The sequence below is a fragment of the Capra hircus genome, chromosome 13, assembly GCF_001704415.2.
Source record: "Capra hircus breed San Clemente chromosome 13, ASM170441v1, whole genome shotgun sequence".
Classification (NCBI taxonomy): domain Eukaryota; kingdom Metazoa; phylum Chordata; class Mammalia; order Artiodactyla; family Bovidae; genus Capra; species Capra hircus.
This window is the reverse complement of record NC_030820.1, coordinates 35,778,546-35,795,535: the sequence shown is the minus strand read 5'-3', so window position 1 is coordinate 35,795,535 and position 16,990 is coordinate 35,778,546. Positions and strand designations below refer to the sequence as shown.

Sequence of the window (16,990 nt, the reverse complement as noted above, 5' to 3'; positions counted from 1 at the left end):
TACATATTCATATATCCCCCCCATCCTGAGCCTCTCTCCCACCGACCCATCCCCGACCTCTAGGTTATCACAGAGCATTGGGCTGAGCCTCTGTGCTACACAGCAGCTTTCCACTAGCTGTGGAAAGCTACATATGGTAGTATATATACATGTCATTGCTAATCTCCCAATTCATCCCACTGTGCCCCACGTCCACACATCTGTTCTCTATGTCTGTGTTTCTATTTCTGCCCTGCAAACACTAACTTTTTATAGCACGACTGTCAGATCAATAGCAACCACTTAAAGGAACAAGCTTCAAGTGAAGGCTGCACTGTGAACATGCATTTATCTTCAGTGCTACATCACCCAGCTGAACGTGAAAAATAGAGTACCACCACACAGCAAAGGCCCCTGTTGGGTCTGAGTAGGGTAACCGGTGGTGATAACCACCCCCTGAGTCTTAGCGGCTTCTAACAGTGAAGCCTGTGGTCCCGTTAACACTCCAAGTCCTGAGGACTCTGCTCACATGCCCACCTGCCAGGCCAAGTGGAGGGTGCCCCAGTATCTCACACCCCCGATAACCAGCAATGGCCAGAGATGAGGCAACCACGGCCCGGCTCCTCGGGGCTCCTGGCTGTAGTCACATCTCATGTTCACTCACATTTTATTGACTCCACAAGTCTTTCGCCCACATCAAGGGACACAGCCAATGTGACCTCACATGTGCCTGCAAATAGTATTACCAACGGAGGGATGGCAGGGTAGATGTTTCTGTGACTCAGTGCAAAATCATTTAAAATTAATTCATTGCATTTTATATACACAAAAGCCTATGATTTCACTTTGAGGGTTTTTTTAATAATAAAATTGCATTAAAGTCTTGGTTTTAAAAATTCCAATAGAGCATTTTAAATAACATTTTGAAACCTTTGAAAGTACTTCATTTGAAAATGTTACAGATTTTCTAAATATTTTATGTGAAGATGGAAAGAAAAATAAAATCATCCATACACAATATTCAAATCATGACCCCCAAAGAACACCTCTCATTCCTACTATCTGTACTGACATCTAAAAAATATTAACAGTACCTTTCATTTTAAAACAGGTGGATTAAAATCTTTACTGTCATCTATCTGTAATAAAGATGACACAACTTCCACAACTTGGATTAAAAGTGATTTAAAAAACAAAACTACAGTATCAGTTATTTATGAAGGACCATACTATTGCCATAAACAAACTCAATGGGATGTGAGCAAAAGTCACTATGCCCTCAGCGGTCACTCGAGTATTTGTAAAATAAATGGTAACCAAACTGGGCAAGATGAAGCCTGCAAGGGAAGGTGTCCAGTCCCTCTCAACAGCAACCCTCCCCTCAACACCTACATCACCTGTAAGCCACGCGGAATATGCAAGGATGGATTATGCACAGCTCCTGCCAGAAAGGACTGGCTTCAATGAACACCATACCCATAACTACAGTAGGTGCCAAAATACGTCACATAGATGCTTACAATATTAGATCAGTGCAAAGAGTCACAGAATCAGCATTTAAAAATAACTCAGACCTCAGTCTTGGGCGAAGTCTACACACCTCACACCCTACTATATGTTCTCCTAGACCCACGAGCGAAGGATTTTGTACTGGGTGGTGGGTCTGTCCAAGATGCTCTGTCTTCTGCATTTAAGACAGACAGAATCTGTGCAAATGTATGCCTGGATGCAATAAACTATCATAAAAAGTGAACGGAGCAGAGACCAGAAGACACAACACATACAAACAGAGATCCAGTACCAGATATAAGAAGTAGTTCCCACAAATCAGCCAGATGAAGACACGGAACAAGAGAGAACCAACAGCAAAAGATATATACAAAGGCACAGAAAGGAAACTGGAATAGCTCAATCTCTAGTATTCAGATGAGTAGAAACTCAAATAAGCAGACAATATTTCAAACTGACCCTGGTGGCAGAAATTAATTCCAAGCGTTAACACAGACTTAAAGCAATGGAGACTCTCCTTCTGCTGGTGGGAGTGTAACAGGAAACAAGCTTGGAAGAGTAACCTGGTAATACCTAAAGAAGCGTGAGATGCACCCACTCTAGAGCAGCATCTCCTGTCTGCCCCAGAGGACTCTTTGTAGTTCAGTCGCCCATTCGTGTCCAGCTCTTTGCAACCCCATGGACTGCAGCAGGCCAGGCCTTCCTGTCCCTCACCCTCTCCCGACGTTTGCCCAAAGTGACAAGGAGACAACACTGGTTTCCAAGTGAAGGCATCTTGAATGTGAAGGACACCTTTCAATGTAAGCAGCCATCACCAGGAGAATAAACAATTTGTAATTAAGTCAAAGAATGCCATATAGCCATGGAAATTACTGAATCAGAGTTATCTGTATCACCATAAATACATCTCAAAATATACAGCAAAATGTTAAACAACAACAACAAAAGACAGAAAGTTGTTGACTATCATTCTAATTATAAAAAGTTTTCAAATGCACAAAGTAGTATTTTGTATTTTTCCAGAACAGAAATTCAAGATAAGGTGACCTCTGGCAGGCGAGGAAAAAAAAAACAAACAGAAACAAGAAAGGACACTCAGGCTTCAACCGAACCTGCAGTGTTTTCTTTCCGATGCTGTGTGGTGAATATGCGGGTATTCAAGCTGCGGTTCTGTCTTTTCTCATGCCCCAAATATTCTATGACATTTTAAAAGTGAAGGAAAAGTTAGAAAACACATTTAGCCAACTCAAGAACTTTTTCAAGAATTTCAAATCATAGACTATATCAATTTCCTCTGCAATTTCACAGAGTGAGAGCAAGGAAGTAAAAAGGCAAGAACAAAAGTTTATTAAGGCAAGACAACATCATCGTGAAAAAAGCAGAATGTAGCCAAAGGGATGATGAAAAGAAAATAGTGTAAATTCTGGGATAAGCACTGAACATAGCAAACAGAAAGAAATGCAGGAGGTTTAAGATGATAACAACCACAGCGACTTATGTACCAGACCATTTAAAGCATATTTCGTATATTCATTCATTCAGTCCTCATAACTACTACTGTCTCCCCTTAATACATAAGGAAAAGGAGACACCGTGAAGTAGAACACTATGACTGTTACTGTTGGTACATGTCCTTGGCACAGCCAGGATCTGAGACCCAGCAATGTGGCTCCAGGGCCCCAGCTCTGAGCCACTACTGCAGACGTGTGTCCACATGAAGGGCAAGAGTGGACACGGAACACTCCTCAGTATCCCCAAAAGTCCATGATTCATGCACTGCTTGCAAGGCAGCTAGACGAACACAAGGAGAATGAAATGACTGCAAGAGTGGGAGAAAAAAGAAAAAAAGAGGCAGACAAAAGTCCAAAGGTAATCTGAATAATCAAAGCTGTCCCTGGAGCTTCCAAGATTCCTCCCTCTAGAAATTACCTGTTCAGCCACATAGGGAACCCACTCATTCACTTAATGATTATGAGCTGAGTGCCTGATGCACCAAACTAAACTCCAGGGAATATTATCCAATCCCTCCCTCCAGATCAAATGGAGTTTACACCAAAAGTTTACTTCTGCTTCTAATTTTTCTTAAGATTTGGAGACACATGCTAGAAACTACATAAATCCAGGACTCATTGGAAAAGTCCCTAATTCTGGGAAAGATTGACGGCAGAAGGAGAAGAAGGCGTCAGAGGACAAGATGGCTGGATAGCATCACTGGTGCAATGGATATGAACTTGGGCAAACTTTGGGAGATGGTGAGGGACTGAGAGGCCTGGCATGCTGAAGTCCATGGGGTTGCAAAGACAATGTTAGAAACACTGTTTAAAATGGCAGCGAGGTCTCCAAGCCAGCCCACAAAAGCATGTTTAAATCTGTTATGTGAAATTCCACCTCAACCTTGAGTCTCCTGTGAACAGCATGTGTGTTCCTGCACACCTTCCAACACAGCCCAGAGAGGCGAGGACCTAGCTCTAAGTGACCCTGCCACCTCATAGTCCATCGGGGCCCTGAGGAACAGGCCCCTCCCTTTTCCTCTCTGGGTCCACAACCATCTACAGTCAATGTACTTTGAGAATCAATTCAGAGCAGGAAGACCACACTCATGGCCCAACAGCATCCTAGTAACAGGACACAAACAAATGCCCGCCCTCGCCTTACGGTGAAGTCTCCAAAAACACCACAGTCCAGAGACTGGGGTGGAAACGAGAGCTGATCCAGGCACCAGAACTGCAAACATACAACTCCCTGAGCCAATCATTCCCTTGCTGGCTATGTCCAACCACACCTACAGAACAACTCAGCAGAACCTAATGAAGGGGGATGCGCAACTTTGCCCGGCAACCCCACTGCTAGGTAGAAAATCCAGAGAAGTTCCATGTATTCCTACTGAAACTCCAGTTCTCTGGAATTGGAGAACAGCAGGAATCACCTCCACAAGGAAGTGAGAGGATTACTGGTTTCCTGCCTCTACCCATTCTAAGGAATACATTGTTCTTTCCTTTTTTTACTATTTTATTGGAATAAAATTGCTTTATAAAGTTATGTTAGTTTCTGAGTTTCTGCTGTACAGCAACGTGAATCAACTGTATGTACGTGTGTGTGCATATATATATATATATATATATATATATATGTATAAATATATATATATATCCCCTCCCTCCTAAGCCTCCCTCCCACGGCCCCTCCATCATACCCCTCTAGGTCATCACAGAGCATTGAGCTGAGCCCCCTGTGTTATACAGCAGTTTCCCAGTGGCTATCTATTTTACACAAGGTAATGTATGTATTTCAATGCTACCCTGTCAATTCATCCCACCCTCTCCTTCCCCCGCTATGTCCACGAGTTCGTTCTCTACGTCTGCATCTCTATTTCTGCCCTGCAAATAGGCTCATAGTACCATTTTCTAGATTCCACATGTATGTGTTAACATACAGTATTTATTTTTCTCTTTGTGACTTACTTCACTCTGTATGAGTCTCGAAGTCCCTCTAGATCTCTACAGATGACCCAATTTCATTCCATTCTATGGCTGAGTAATAGGGAATGAACTGCTCTTGAAATCAGGTAGGATACCCCACATGAGTGTGTGGAGTAAACAGACTCCCTGTTAGTCAATTATGAATATATGCAAATTAAGATGACTGCTCTAAAGCGAAGCATATTCAAATAAATATCTAAATCTCACAGCAACTTTCAAAAGGTGCTGTTCCATGATGTGAAACACACACCCAGCAGGAGGAAGCAACCCTATCAAGTACCCTCAGTCCTGGCCCCTGGGTCCCCCCATCCCCAGTCCTGAGCAAATCTCTAAGAAGGATTACATATGGCCTCTGTTTTGAGAGTGTGAATTACAAAGACAACAATTTACTCAGGGTCTCAGGAATTCATATCTTCAGCAGACTTTACATGTTTCTGTGCCTGAAAAAATGTAAACTATAACGTAAGAAATAACTTCGTCTGGCTCCAACAGAGCTGGCCAAACAATTACCTTTGATTGGCCGAGGAGCGTTACCAGCTGCTGACACCCAGCTCTCCCCTCCGTCAGCCCAGGTGGCCGGGGATCATTCGCAGTGTCTGACTGCCTTTTCCTTTTCCTCCCACCAAGGCAAATGGGATTGCAGAGGCAAGTAACATAACCTCCCCAGCGGGCTTTCTCTCTGAATCCCACACCCCCCTCTCCCCTCCAAAACAGCACAATTTGTTTCTAAAGAGCTGGGACCAGCAAGCTTCTTGTAAAATAGCCTTTCAGCCTTGAAGCTGATTTACTACCGTGTAAATATCACCTTCCCCAGCCCCATACGATGCTTTCCACTGCTTCTAGATGAAAAGAAGAGAAGAACGTGGAGTGCCTGCATGATTATAAAACCACTACCCAATAAAATTATCTGTCTCTCTCCTTTATGGCTTGACTATATCAATTATCCTGGAAATAACTACTTTCCAGGCAAGTCTCATGGTGCTAATGATTAAGAAAACTGGGATTATTGGAAGATTAAGATCAAGCATTACCTTCAAGCTGGTTTTTCATTTCCTGAAGTTTCCAGGTTGGAGATATAAAATTTTTAAAGTACATTCTCATTCACAGGTTGCTTTCTGAGCATCTGCTCAAGACTTATTTTCAGACTCAAGAGTAAGGTTTTCACTTTTAAAATCCTACCTAACTTCACAAGCATTAAAGACTTCACGAATTCACATTCATACAGAGATGGAAAATAAACTGCCACTAAGTTATCCCTCATACCTAGCTTCCACGTGTCAACTACCCTGCCCATGACATCATGTGTTTCATTAAAAATAAAACTGCAGGGCATCTTTAAGAAGAGAAATTAAATATTTTCAATTATAATTTGGTAAGAAGCAGTTATCCAAAATAAAGAACTCTTGCAAATCAATAATGAAATCATAGCCAAAAAAGAGGGCAAAGGAAGATGTCTGGTTTCAGCTCAGACATGTGAAGAGAAAGGAACTTGCAGGACAAACTGTCACCTGAAATCGGGAGGGAAAATCACGGCTGAAATCAACTTAGCAGGGGTAGAAACTGCTGGAGCCAGAAACTTGCAGGAACCCTTAACCAGTCATTTTGACAAATTAATGCTGGGCAAAGGTAACTAGTCTGAGGGACTCGGTCTTGGAGGAGAACCTTGCACTTTCCTCAAAGAGCTCTACTGAAAAAAAAAAAAAAAAAGCCCTACCAAGTTCTCATGGTGAAAACAGGAGAAAATCCCCTAGTGTTTCAAGCAGGGGAAGGAGAAAAGCAACCATTTTGCAATACAAAGGCCAAGAGCTCTCTCCTCTCCAAGCATGCATACCTGCTAAACTGCTTCAGTTGCTTTGCAACCCTGTGGACTGTAGCCCACCATGCTCCTCTGTCCATAGGATTCTCCAGGCAAGAATACTGGAGTGGGTTGCCGTGCTCTCCTCCAGGGGATATTCCCAACCCAGGAATTGAACCCATGTCTCTTCGTCTCCTGCACTGGCCAGTGGGTTCTTTACCTTTAGAATCACCTGAGAAACCCCTTTCCTCTGAGTGAAAGTTAAAGTCACATCAGTCATGTCAGACTCTTGCAACCCCAGTACAGTCTGTTTCTGTACTGGGGTTTCAGTCAGAAACCCCAGTCTGTTCCAGTCTGGGGTTTCTATACAGTCCATGAAATTCTCCAGGCCAGAATACTGGAGTGGGTAGCCTATCCCTTCTCCAGGATTTCCCACCCAGGATCAACCCAGTCTCCCGCATTGCAGGCAATTCTTACCAGCTGAGCACAAGGAAGACAACAATATTGGAGTGGGTAGCCTATCCCTTCTCCAGCGGATCTTCTCAACCCAGGAATTGAACCGAGGTCTCCTGCATTGCAGGTGGATTCTTTACCAACTGAGCTATCCCTCCAAGAGAGTGGCTTTACTTATCAGAGCTGTATTTGACCTGGGAAAAGGGCAGTAAGAAAACTTAACCACATCCCCATCTCCCAGCCTTCCTATCTCAAATAAGGGAAAAAAGGAAAAAAAAAAAAAAAAAAGGCTAAGAAATGCTTTTGAAGGTCCTCATATCCCAGCTACTGACATTTAATCAGAATATTATATAACAATTCCTCTCTCCAAGACCTCACCATCACCAAAAGGGCTCCAGTAAAATAACACTGGGTTATAACTGAGACAGCCAAAGATACAGACTCCAAGAGCATTCTTAAGGAAAGACAAAGGGAACAGGGGAGGGAGAGACACTAAGGAAACTGGAGTCTCGGGTACTGAGAGCTTCAGCAAACATTAAACACAGCCAGGTCAAAGCCAAAACTCACATGTAAAGCCTAATCACCTCAGTACCTATTACCCAATACATCATGTCCAACTTTCAATAGAAAATCACAAAGCATAATAAAAGGCAATAAAAGCACAGTCTAAAGAGATAAAGCAAGGATCCGAAAAAGACTCAACTCTGACACAGAAGTTGGAACTATGAAATAGGGAATTTAAAATACACATGATTAATAGGCTAACAGCTCTAATGGAAAAAGTGGACAACATGCAAGAACAGATGGAAAATGTAAGCAGAGAGATGGAAACTCTAAGACAGAATCAAAACGAATGCTAGAAACAAGGAACACCATAACAGACATGAAGAATGCTTTTGATGTGCTCATCAGTAGACTGGACATGGCCAAGGAAAGAATCAGTAAGATTGAAAATATGTTAATGGAAATTCCCCAACCTGAAACAAAGAGAAATGAGATGAAATTTTTAAAAAGGAACACCATATCCAAGAACTATGGGACACGTTCCATACATCTTCTGAAACAAAGAGAAAAAGAAGAAATACTCAAAGTAATAATGACTGAGAATTCTCCAAAATTAACGACAAAACACCAAACCACAGATCCAGGAAGCTCAGAAAAATATCCAACAGAATAAATGCCCAATAATCTACCCTTTGGTATACCATATTCAAACTGCAAGATCCAAAAATAAAGAGAAAATATTGAAATAATTCCAAGTGAAAAAACACCTTCCCTATAGAAGGCAAAGACAAGAATAACATCAGACACCTCATCAGAAACTATGTAAGCAAGGAGAAACTGGAGTAAAATATTTCAAGTGTTGAAAGGAAAAACCACCACTCTAGAATTCTGTATCCAATGAAACTGTATGTTGAAAGTAACGGAGAAATAAACACACCAACTTTAAAAGAAATCTGCTGTCAGTAGACCTGCCTTGCAACAAGTGTTGAAAGAAATTCTTTAAGAGACAAGGAAAGTGATATAGGTCAGGCACTAGAAATACATCAAGAAAAGAAGAGCATCAGAGAAGGAGTAAATAGAGGTAAACCAAAATCTTTTATTTTTCCTACTCTTAACTGATCTGACAACTCTTTGTTCAAAGAATAACAGCAATGCATTGGGTGATGATAGTATATGGAGAGGTGAGATGAATGACAGCAATGCTATAAAGGACATAGAAAAAGGAGTTAAGAATATTCTTTATAAGATACCTGCAGCTACCTGCAACAAGGTACAGTGTTACTTCAGAGTAGACCTAGATCAGCTGTTAATGTATGTAGCAAACTCAATAATGGCAAGCACTAAAAAAAATTTGATGTTAGGAAGGAATCGATGGAATCATATAAAACGTTCACCTAAAAGCAGAGTAGGAAGAGAGAGGGTGATTAAAAAAAAAAAAAAGAACAAGTGCTATGAACAGAAATCAGTGGCAGACATGGCAAATATAACCAATTATATCAACAAACACTCTAAATATGAATGGTCTAAATATATCAATTGAAAGACAAAGACTATGAGAGTAGATTGAAAAGGGAAGAAACTATTGTCTATAAGAACCCATCTTAAAAATGGAACACACCCAGCTCTCCTGGGTGTGACAAATATATCTATAAATATAGATGGATTAAAAGAAAGAAATAGAGAAAGATAGACCACGCTGTTGCTGCTGCTGCTAAGTCGCGTCAGTCGTGTCCGATTCTGTGCGACCCCATAGACAGCAGCCCACCAGGCTCCCCCATCCCTGGGATTCTCCAGGCAAGAACACTGGAGTGGGTTGCCACTTCCTTCTCCAATAGACCACGCTAACACTAACCAAAAGAAAGCTCAAGTACCCACATCAGTTTCAGACAAAGTGGAAAGCAGAACAAAGTAAACTGTAAGCGATACAGGAGGGTATTACATGATGAAAACAGTCAACCCTCTGAGAAAACATCATAATCCTCAGTGTGCATGCATCTAACAAGACAGCCTCAGAACACATGATGCAAAACTGATAAGATTGCAAGGAGAAATGAACAAAGCCACTTCTGTACTAGAAAACTCCAACACTCTTTTATCAGTAATTGACAGATCCAGCAGGCCGAAAATCAGTATTTAGCACCATCAACCAACTTAATCGAATACTTCATCCAACAACAGCAGAATACACATTCTTCTCAGGCTCACACAGAACAAGACAGACCACATTCTGAACCATAATACACCTTAACAAAATGGAAATCATATAGCATATGCTCTCAGGTCACATGGAGTTAAAATAGAAATCAATAACAGAAAGACAGCAGTAAAATCTCCACATGTTTGGGAACTAACCAACAATTCTAAAGTACACATGGGCCAAGGGAGAAGTTTCAAGATAAATTTTTAAATATTTTGCAATAAATGAAAATATGGTTTAACAAAATTTGTGGAATGATGCAGAAGTAGTGGTTAGAGGGAAAGCATGGCATTGAACATTAAAAAAAAAAAAAAAAACAGAACTAAAATCAATTTTCTAAGCTTCTCCCTTAGGAAACTAGAGGGAAAAGAGCAAGGAGGAAAAAAAGAAAGAATAAAATACAAGCAAAAAGCAACAGAATTGAAACAGGAAAAAAAAAAATTCAGGGAAACCAAAAGCTGGTTCTTCGAAAAGATTAACTTGATGAACCCACAGCCAAGCTAATAAGAAAATGAGGCACAAACTCCTAATAATATCAAAAATGAAAGAAGAGTCATCATTATGGATCCTAAGGACATTAAAAAGATAATAAAAGATTATAAACAATTCCATGCCCTCAAATTTGGTAACTGATTCCACCAATTCCTTGAAAGATACAAATGACAAAAACTCTACACAAAAATAGATGATCTAAATAGGCTTATATCTACTAAAGAAATCAATAGTTAAAAACCTTCCCAAACAGCTAGCACTAGGCCCAGATGGTTTCAATGGTGAATTTATGGGAAAAATCCTACCAATATTCTACAAACTCTTCCAGTAAAAAGATAGAAGCAGAGAGTATACTTCCTAACTATATGCCAAGCATTACCAAAACCAGATAAAGACATTACAAGAAAGGAAAACTACAGACTAATATCTCTTATGAACAGAGATGTAAAAATCCTCAGCAAAACATTAGCAAATCAAATCCAACCAAGGATAACATGAACTATATACCAAACCAAGTGGGATTTTTCCCAGGAATGCAAAGTCTGGTTCAATATTCAGAAGGAATAAAGTAATCTGTCATAGCAACAGGATAAAGAAAGTCTATATGATCAAAACAGTAGATGTGAAAGAATCATTTGAAAAAAAAATCCAACATCCATTTATGATTTAAAAAAAAAAAAAAAACAAAAACCACTTAACAGACTCAGAATAGAGAAGATTTCTTCAACACGCAGTTTTAGCTGATAATACCAGTTCCTCCTCCAGCACCTCTCTGAGGCCAGCATTGAGGGATGCCCCTTCTGCATATCAAAAAGCTGAGACCGTGGGCCACCGGGGAATGCGCATCACCATGTCCTCTGGGGGGCTGAAGACCCTATAAAACAAGGGGCTAAACCTGCTCTATTAGAAAGCTTATCCCTGGTGTCCACATACTGTCTGGCACAGAGTGAGACCTCAACAAAGACAGCATGAACAAAACAGTCAAGCACCAGAAATTAAAACTATGTAACTAAATGTTATCAGGGTCTGGTTGAGTTTTACTATGACTCCTTTAAGACTGAAATCACAAAAAATATACACAACAATGCAATCATAACAGGAAATTTTCCTTGGAAATAATAGTTGTGTTTTGTTGAAATACTTCAGAATCTCCAAAAGAATAAAATTCAGATTGCTACCTTTTTTTCTCCTGCCCCATACAAATATGCAACTATTTGAAAAGGCAAGGAAAAAAAAAAAATAGGCAGCTATTTAAAAGGTACTAAAATTTTTATCTTCTTATCCTAGAAATCCAACACAATTGTGAAATAAGAACAAAAATTTCTTGAAGAGAACTACCGATCTTTATTTTTTTTTTGATTTTTTTTTTATTTTAAAATCTTTAATTTTTACATGCGTTCCCGATCTTTTTTAAAAATAATAGTTAAGTGAGTCTTTAAGCCACATTTTGTTGGCTTAAAATGAACTTAATCCAGATTATAAAAATACACACAATGTAACTGAATAATATAAAATTTAAAGTAAGTAAAGGAATTTCAAAAGGAAAAAACACAAGGATAGGAAATAAGATTTGGAAATGAGATTTGGGCACAAACAACATGCTTCATGGGTCTATAAACTTGCAAAAACACAGTTCCAAAATGTGGCTCTGTGCGTCCATCACCTTCACTAGATAATGTGGAAACTGATGTCCTTGTCTGGTCTCACATTAGATAGGATATTTCCATTCTTATATATAATATTTCCAAGGTCTTCAATAGGTACCATCTATCTTCTTTATTTATTTATTTTTTATTTTTTGGCCATACCACACAGTATGTTGGATCTTAGGTCCCTGACCAGGAATTGAACCCATACCCCCTGCATTGAAAGCACAGAGTCTTAACCACCAGACTGCCAGGGAAGTCCCGATATCAACTTTCTTCTGGTTTAACCTTAACTCCTTTTTGGAATCTCATATTCATGGTTTTTATTAATCAACTTTTCTATTTAGAAATTTTTTCTTTTAAAAAAATCTTCGGTTACAGTATAGGATCATCATGGTTCTCTTCCAATGACAACTCACAACCTACAGTATTCCCCTCAGAGTGGAGCTCAAGATCTTAAGGTGGCATGCCATACCTGCTGCAGACCCCAGCACCAAACCTGCCTCTTCTTAAGTGTATTTTACATCAGATCAGCAAGTTGTCTGCATTTAAAACTGCGAGGCAATTTAACAACCACTTTCTTTTTTTAATCAAAAGAGGAGAACTGTGAAGACTGGGGGCTAGAATAAAATCAAGTTTTCCGTTCACCCAGTTCTAAATCATGTACCAACAGCATTAACTGCAGGCAAAAGAGCATAACATCAAAGCACACAAAATGAATCTTTTCAAACAAATTCCTTTTGCTCTACCGAGATTTATGTATAGAAGCAGAAGCCTGCTCTCCTCCACCCTGCAGTAGAGGCTCTTGGAAGACGGGTAAGCAGATTGTTCCAGCTGTTTAAACTACGCTCCTGATCCCGTGAGACCTGCTTTCTGGAGGCATCCTAGGTTTTCCTACTTGAAAACTAACACAATGGGTCAGTCAAAGGACACCTTGAGTCTGCGCATGAGAAAAGGAGGGGGGGCAGCATCTAGTAAGAAACTGAGAACATACTAGAATTACATAATAAAACTAAATTTTAAAATACATTTTATGGCAATTACTGAAAAACATTTGGAATAGAGCAAATGTTACTATGCTATTTAAAGACTAGCAACATCCATTTATTTGCTACATTGTTTTTATAAACCAGATATTGGTAACAGTATGCTTCCTAGCCACTTAATTATGGACACATACTTTGAATAACAACTTGTGCTGAAAACTCAACAGCTAGTGTAACTAAGAATTTTTTACACTTTAGTTTTATTCTTTTAATATTAAAAATAACAACTATCTCTGCCAATTCTTTTTGGTCCTTCACATGCTATGATAATTAAGCTTCTTCTTAATAATTTATTCACCTAACCGATATAACTACCAAAAGAACTAAGAGCTTCACTATTTTATTGGAAACTCTCTGTCAACAAACAACCTTGTCAAACAGATACAGACTCACAGACTTAGAGAACAAAGTTATGGTTGCAGGGGGCAGGAGGATGGGGGGAGGGATGGTTAAAGAGTTTGGGAAGGACATGTACATACTGATACATTTTAAATGGATAATCAAGCAGGTCCTACTGTGTAGCAGAGGGAATTCTGTCAATATTATATGGGAGCCTGGCAGGAGGGGAGTTTGGGGGAGAATGGATACATGCATATATAGGGCTGAGTCCCTTTGCTGTCCACCTGAAACTATCACAACATTGTTAATCGGCTATTCTCCAATACAAACTAAAAAGTTTAATTTTAAAAATCTTGTCAATAGGTAATATAATTTCCATTTATAAGCAAGGAAACTGAGATAGTAGCCACAATATAAATAAATACAAACATACACATCCATTGTTTGGGGGGCATATTTGTTTACTGATTAAGAAGTGATGGTGCTATTTGAAATGTATTTATTCCTTCTATCGAGATCAAATCAATCTAAACAATCCATAACTATCCAACTTCCAAACATTTAATACAGGAGTATTTTCATGATTGCTTCACTAAGTCATAAACTTTACCAATTATTAGCCCAAGACCATTTCTAATACATCCCAAGAGAGTAACTAAACTACCTAAAATTATTTAGAATACACAGATATCTTGCCAATAATACAAAAACTAAAAAAAAAAAAAAAAAATTAAAACAACACACACAATAAAGCATTCTTTAAATGTAAAGCTAGGAAAATGCCACAGATCAACACTAACCTCTTGAGAATTGCTAGACTTAAAGAACACAAATTTCAGCAAATTTGACAAAAAAAAAAAAAAACCCATGCAGTAAGAATTGTCCTGTCCTGTGAAACAATGGTGCCTCATTTCCAAATACTATACATCAGTCAAAAAGCCTCTTATCACAACAGACAACCATAACAGATGGAGCTGAATTAAGTATAGGATCAGACACTGGTGAAGCATAAGTTTCTATCTCCTGCAGACTCTGTAAGACTTTAAATTCCTTTCAGCTTGAGTTAAATGGGAGAAAATGCAATTCATATTTCCAGAAGCAAGAGTGGCATATTTTCCAGTAAGTTCCTTGTTCTCGTTTTACTATTTTAAGACTCCTGATCACTCCCAGCACTGCTGTGTGGCAAGATCTGATTTCTGGTGGTTGATCATTTCCAGGGTATGACGCTTGGCGAAACTGGTCTCCAAACACTGTTTTTTATTCCTATTTAGCGTCAGTGTATTTATACACAAAATACCATGTCAGTGGCGCTGGGCCAAGAAGAGAAACAGCTTGCTAGAATTTCATTTGACTTTGTTAGAGGAAATTATTTTAAATTAATGTGGCTACTGAACAGCTGCCATCCTTAACCTCAGAAAATATATTCCTTCTAATTTTTGCTGCGAACATTTATTTATTTAAGTTAAACTCCAGCTCATGAATGTTGACCATGAGGAGTCTAAACCTTCTTGTGACTATTTCACATTCTTTTTCTAAACAAGGGCAGGCGCAGGCTTGCTCTATTAGTATGCACAGCCAGGTTGCCACCATTAAGTGAAATCATCTATGTATTTTTGGTGGAATCTTTTTTAACAACTTCCACGCCTGTCAGTGAAATGGAACAAGGCTGTTTTGTTTTTGGAGGGCAATAATTTGATCTCTGGTTTACTGGATGGCGCTCAAAATATTTTTCCATATGTTTTTCCGCAAAGAAAAATCTGACATCAGCATGGTTTACCTTGACTAGTGAATGCAGGCTTTTTTCACCAAACACATCCCAGAGGAAGGTCAGGTCTTCCTGGCTGTCCACATGTGGCTGCAGCTGGGCTGGCAGAGCCACCAACAGCTCATACAGACCTATAAAACGAAAATAAAACACAAAGTGTAATCTCAGAGTGATCTCATTAATTTCGCTTAAGGTGTGTGTAATTGACGGCTGGAACATGTCGTTTTTACTGGATCTGTATTCTGGGCCATCAAGCAAAACTCTTCTCCAAAGAAACAAAGGAAGCTTTTGGATTTTTAAATTCTAAAGATATATGTACAGCAGGCCTGTTTTTACCTCCTGTGGTGGTCAACATTTTACAGCCCTCCAAGTTTACATAACCTGAAACAAAAAAAATATGTACAAGCTTTCAAAAAAAAAAAATCGAAAAGAAGAAAACGCATACATTCCTTCCGTTAATCGTTATTACATTTCCCTCCACGTTAGCCAAAGAGTGAAGTGAGTCATGAATAGGAAAAACTTCTTTAGAAGAGCAGAAAATTGATAGCATGGTCCATTAAAAAGGTTTTGTGGTTTCCAAACGGTTCCTAATAATATATAGCTTCAAAAACATTTGCATGATCGAACGTCCAAAGTCAAGCTCTAAAAAGTAAGCCAGAAGAAACCGTACTTGGTGTGGCATTGTTTGAAGCCACCCTATTTTTTTTTAACAACAACAAACTCTGCAGCACTTAGCCTAAATGCAACTCTAATTTGAGGGTATGTGATGCCCTTGAGAAGAGTCAAGGCAACAGATGCAGGTCACGCATGTTCTCGCTGGAAGCTCCCTCGAGCAGACAGTAGCACAGTGTCCCAGGAGCAGGCTGTGCAGACCATCCATTGCGTTCAGGGGCCGGCAGATTCCTGTCCAAGAACTGTTGCAACAGTGCTTGCCTGGACTCTTCAGGGAGGTGACCTGGCAGAAGTCAGTATCAACTCAGAGCACATGTTTCATTTTCCAGCAGGATTACATGAGGTAAAAAGGACAAAATTCCTTTTATTTCTGTCTGCTGTCTACAAAAACACAGAGACCTCCTGGGATTTACTAGCACATGGGACTGTTGTTATTTCTGGTCTGAATAAGTGCTGCTGTTCATCAGAGAGACAGCTTTACAAGATATTCCACCAGCAAAGATTCGTAAATTATGGCCTTCTGATCAGTGTAGCTGTTATCTTCCTAAAGTGTTAGAATATTCTGATAACGTGATTAACTCACAACCAAATACATTCGGTACCACTTTGGAAGTGAGATATGTAACTTGAGATTCAATTAAATTGAAACATTCCTGGGACTATATTTGGCCACAAAGATCTAAAATACTCTAGGGAAAAGTAAATAAATAAAACCTTCTCCCAATTACATTCTTAAGTATTGGTGGTTTATATTTGTTCCCATAAAAACCTGGCACCCTTCCTAAACTAGCACTTATTTACAATTCAGTAAAAATATTCTTAAGTTATCTCAACCTAAGTCAATGTACAGGTCTCAGTTTATACACATACATACACACACACAACCACCAAGATCAGCATTTAAGGTCAGAGGTTCAAACTATGAAATTATGTAAAGAGAAGGTAGAATTTCACTATTCTATTACCGATTTCAGGAGTAGTAAAAATGATTACCTATTCCTTAGTAATATGATTAGAGCTGAATGATACAAATTCAACTGTGATATAATTTATATGGTACAGCTCTTGGAGGGATTAAATGAGTTCATACACTTTAACAGCCCTGGCACATGGT

The 16,990-nt window shown here is 39.3% G+C and overlaps 1 protein-coding gene across 1 annotated transcript in view; it reads right to left on the bottom strand.

The window, feature by feature from the left end:
* The window catches only part of MPP7 (membrane palmitoylated protein 7), a 233,881-nt gene that overhangs the window by 119,940 nt on the left and 96,951 nt on the right, over positions 1–16,990 (bottom strand). Inside the window, exon 3 of the mRNA XM_018057215.1 lies at positions 15,217–15,335. Coding sequence (XP_017912704.1) covers positions 15,217–15,335 — 119 coding nt within the window. The remainder of the gene's footprint in view (positions 1–15,216; positions 15,336–16,990) is intronic.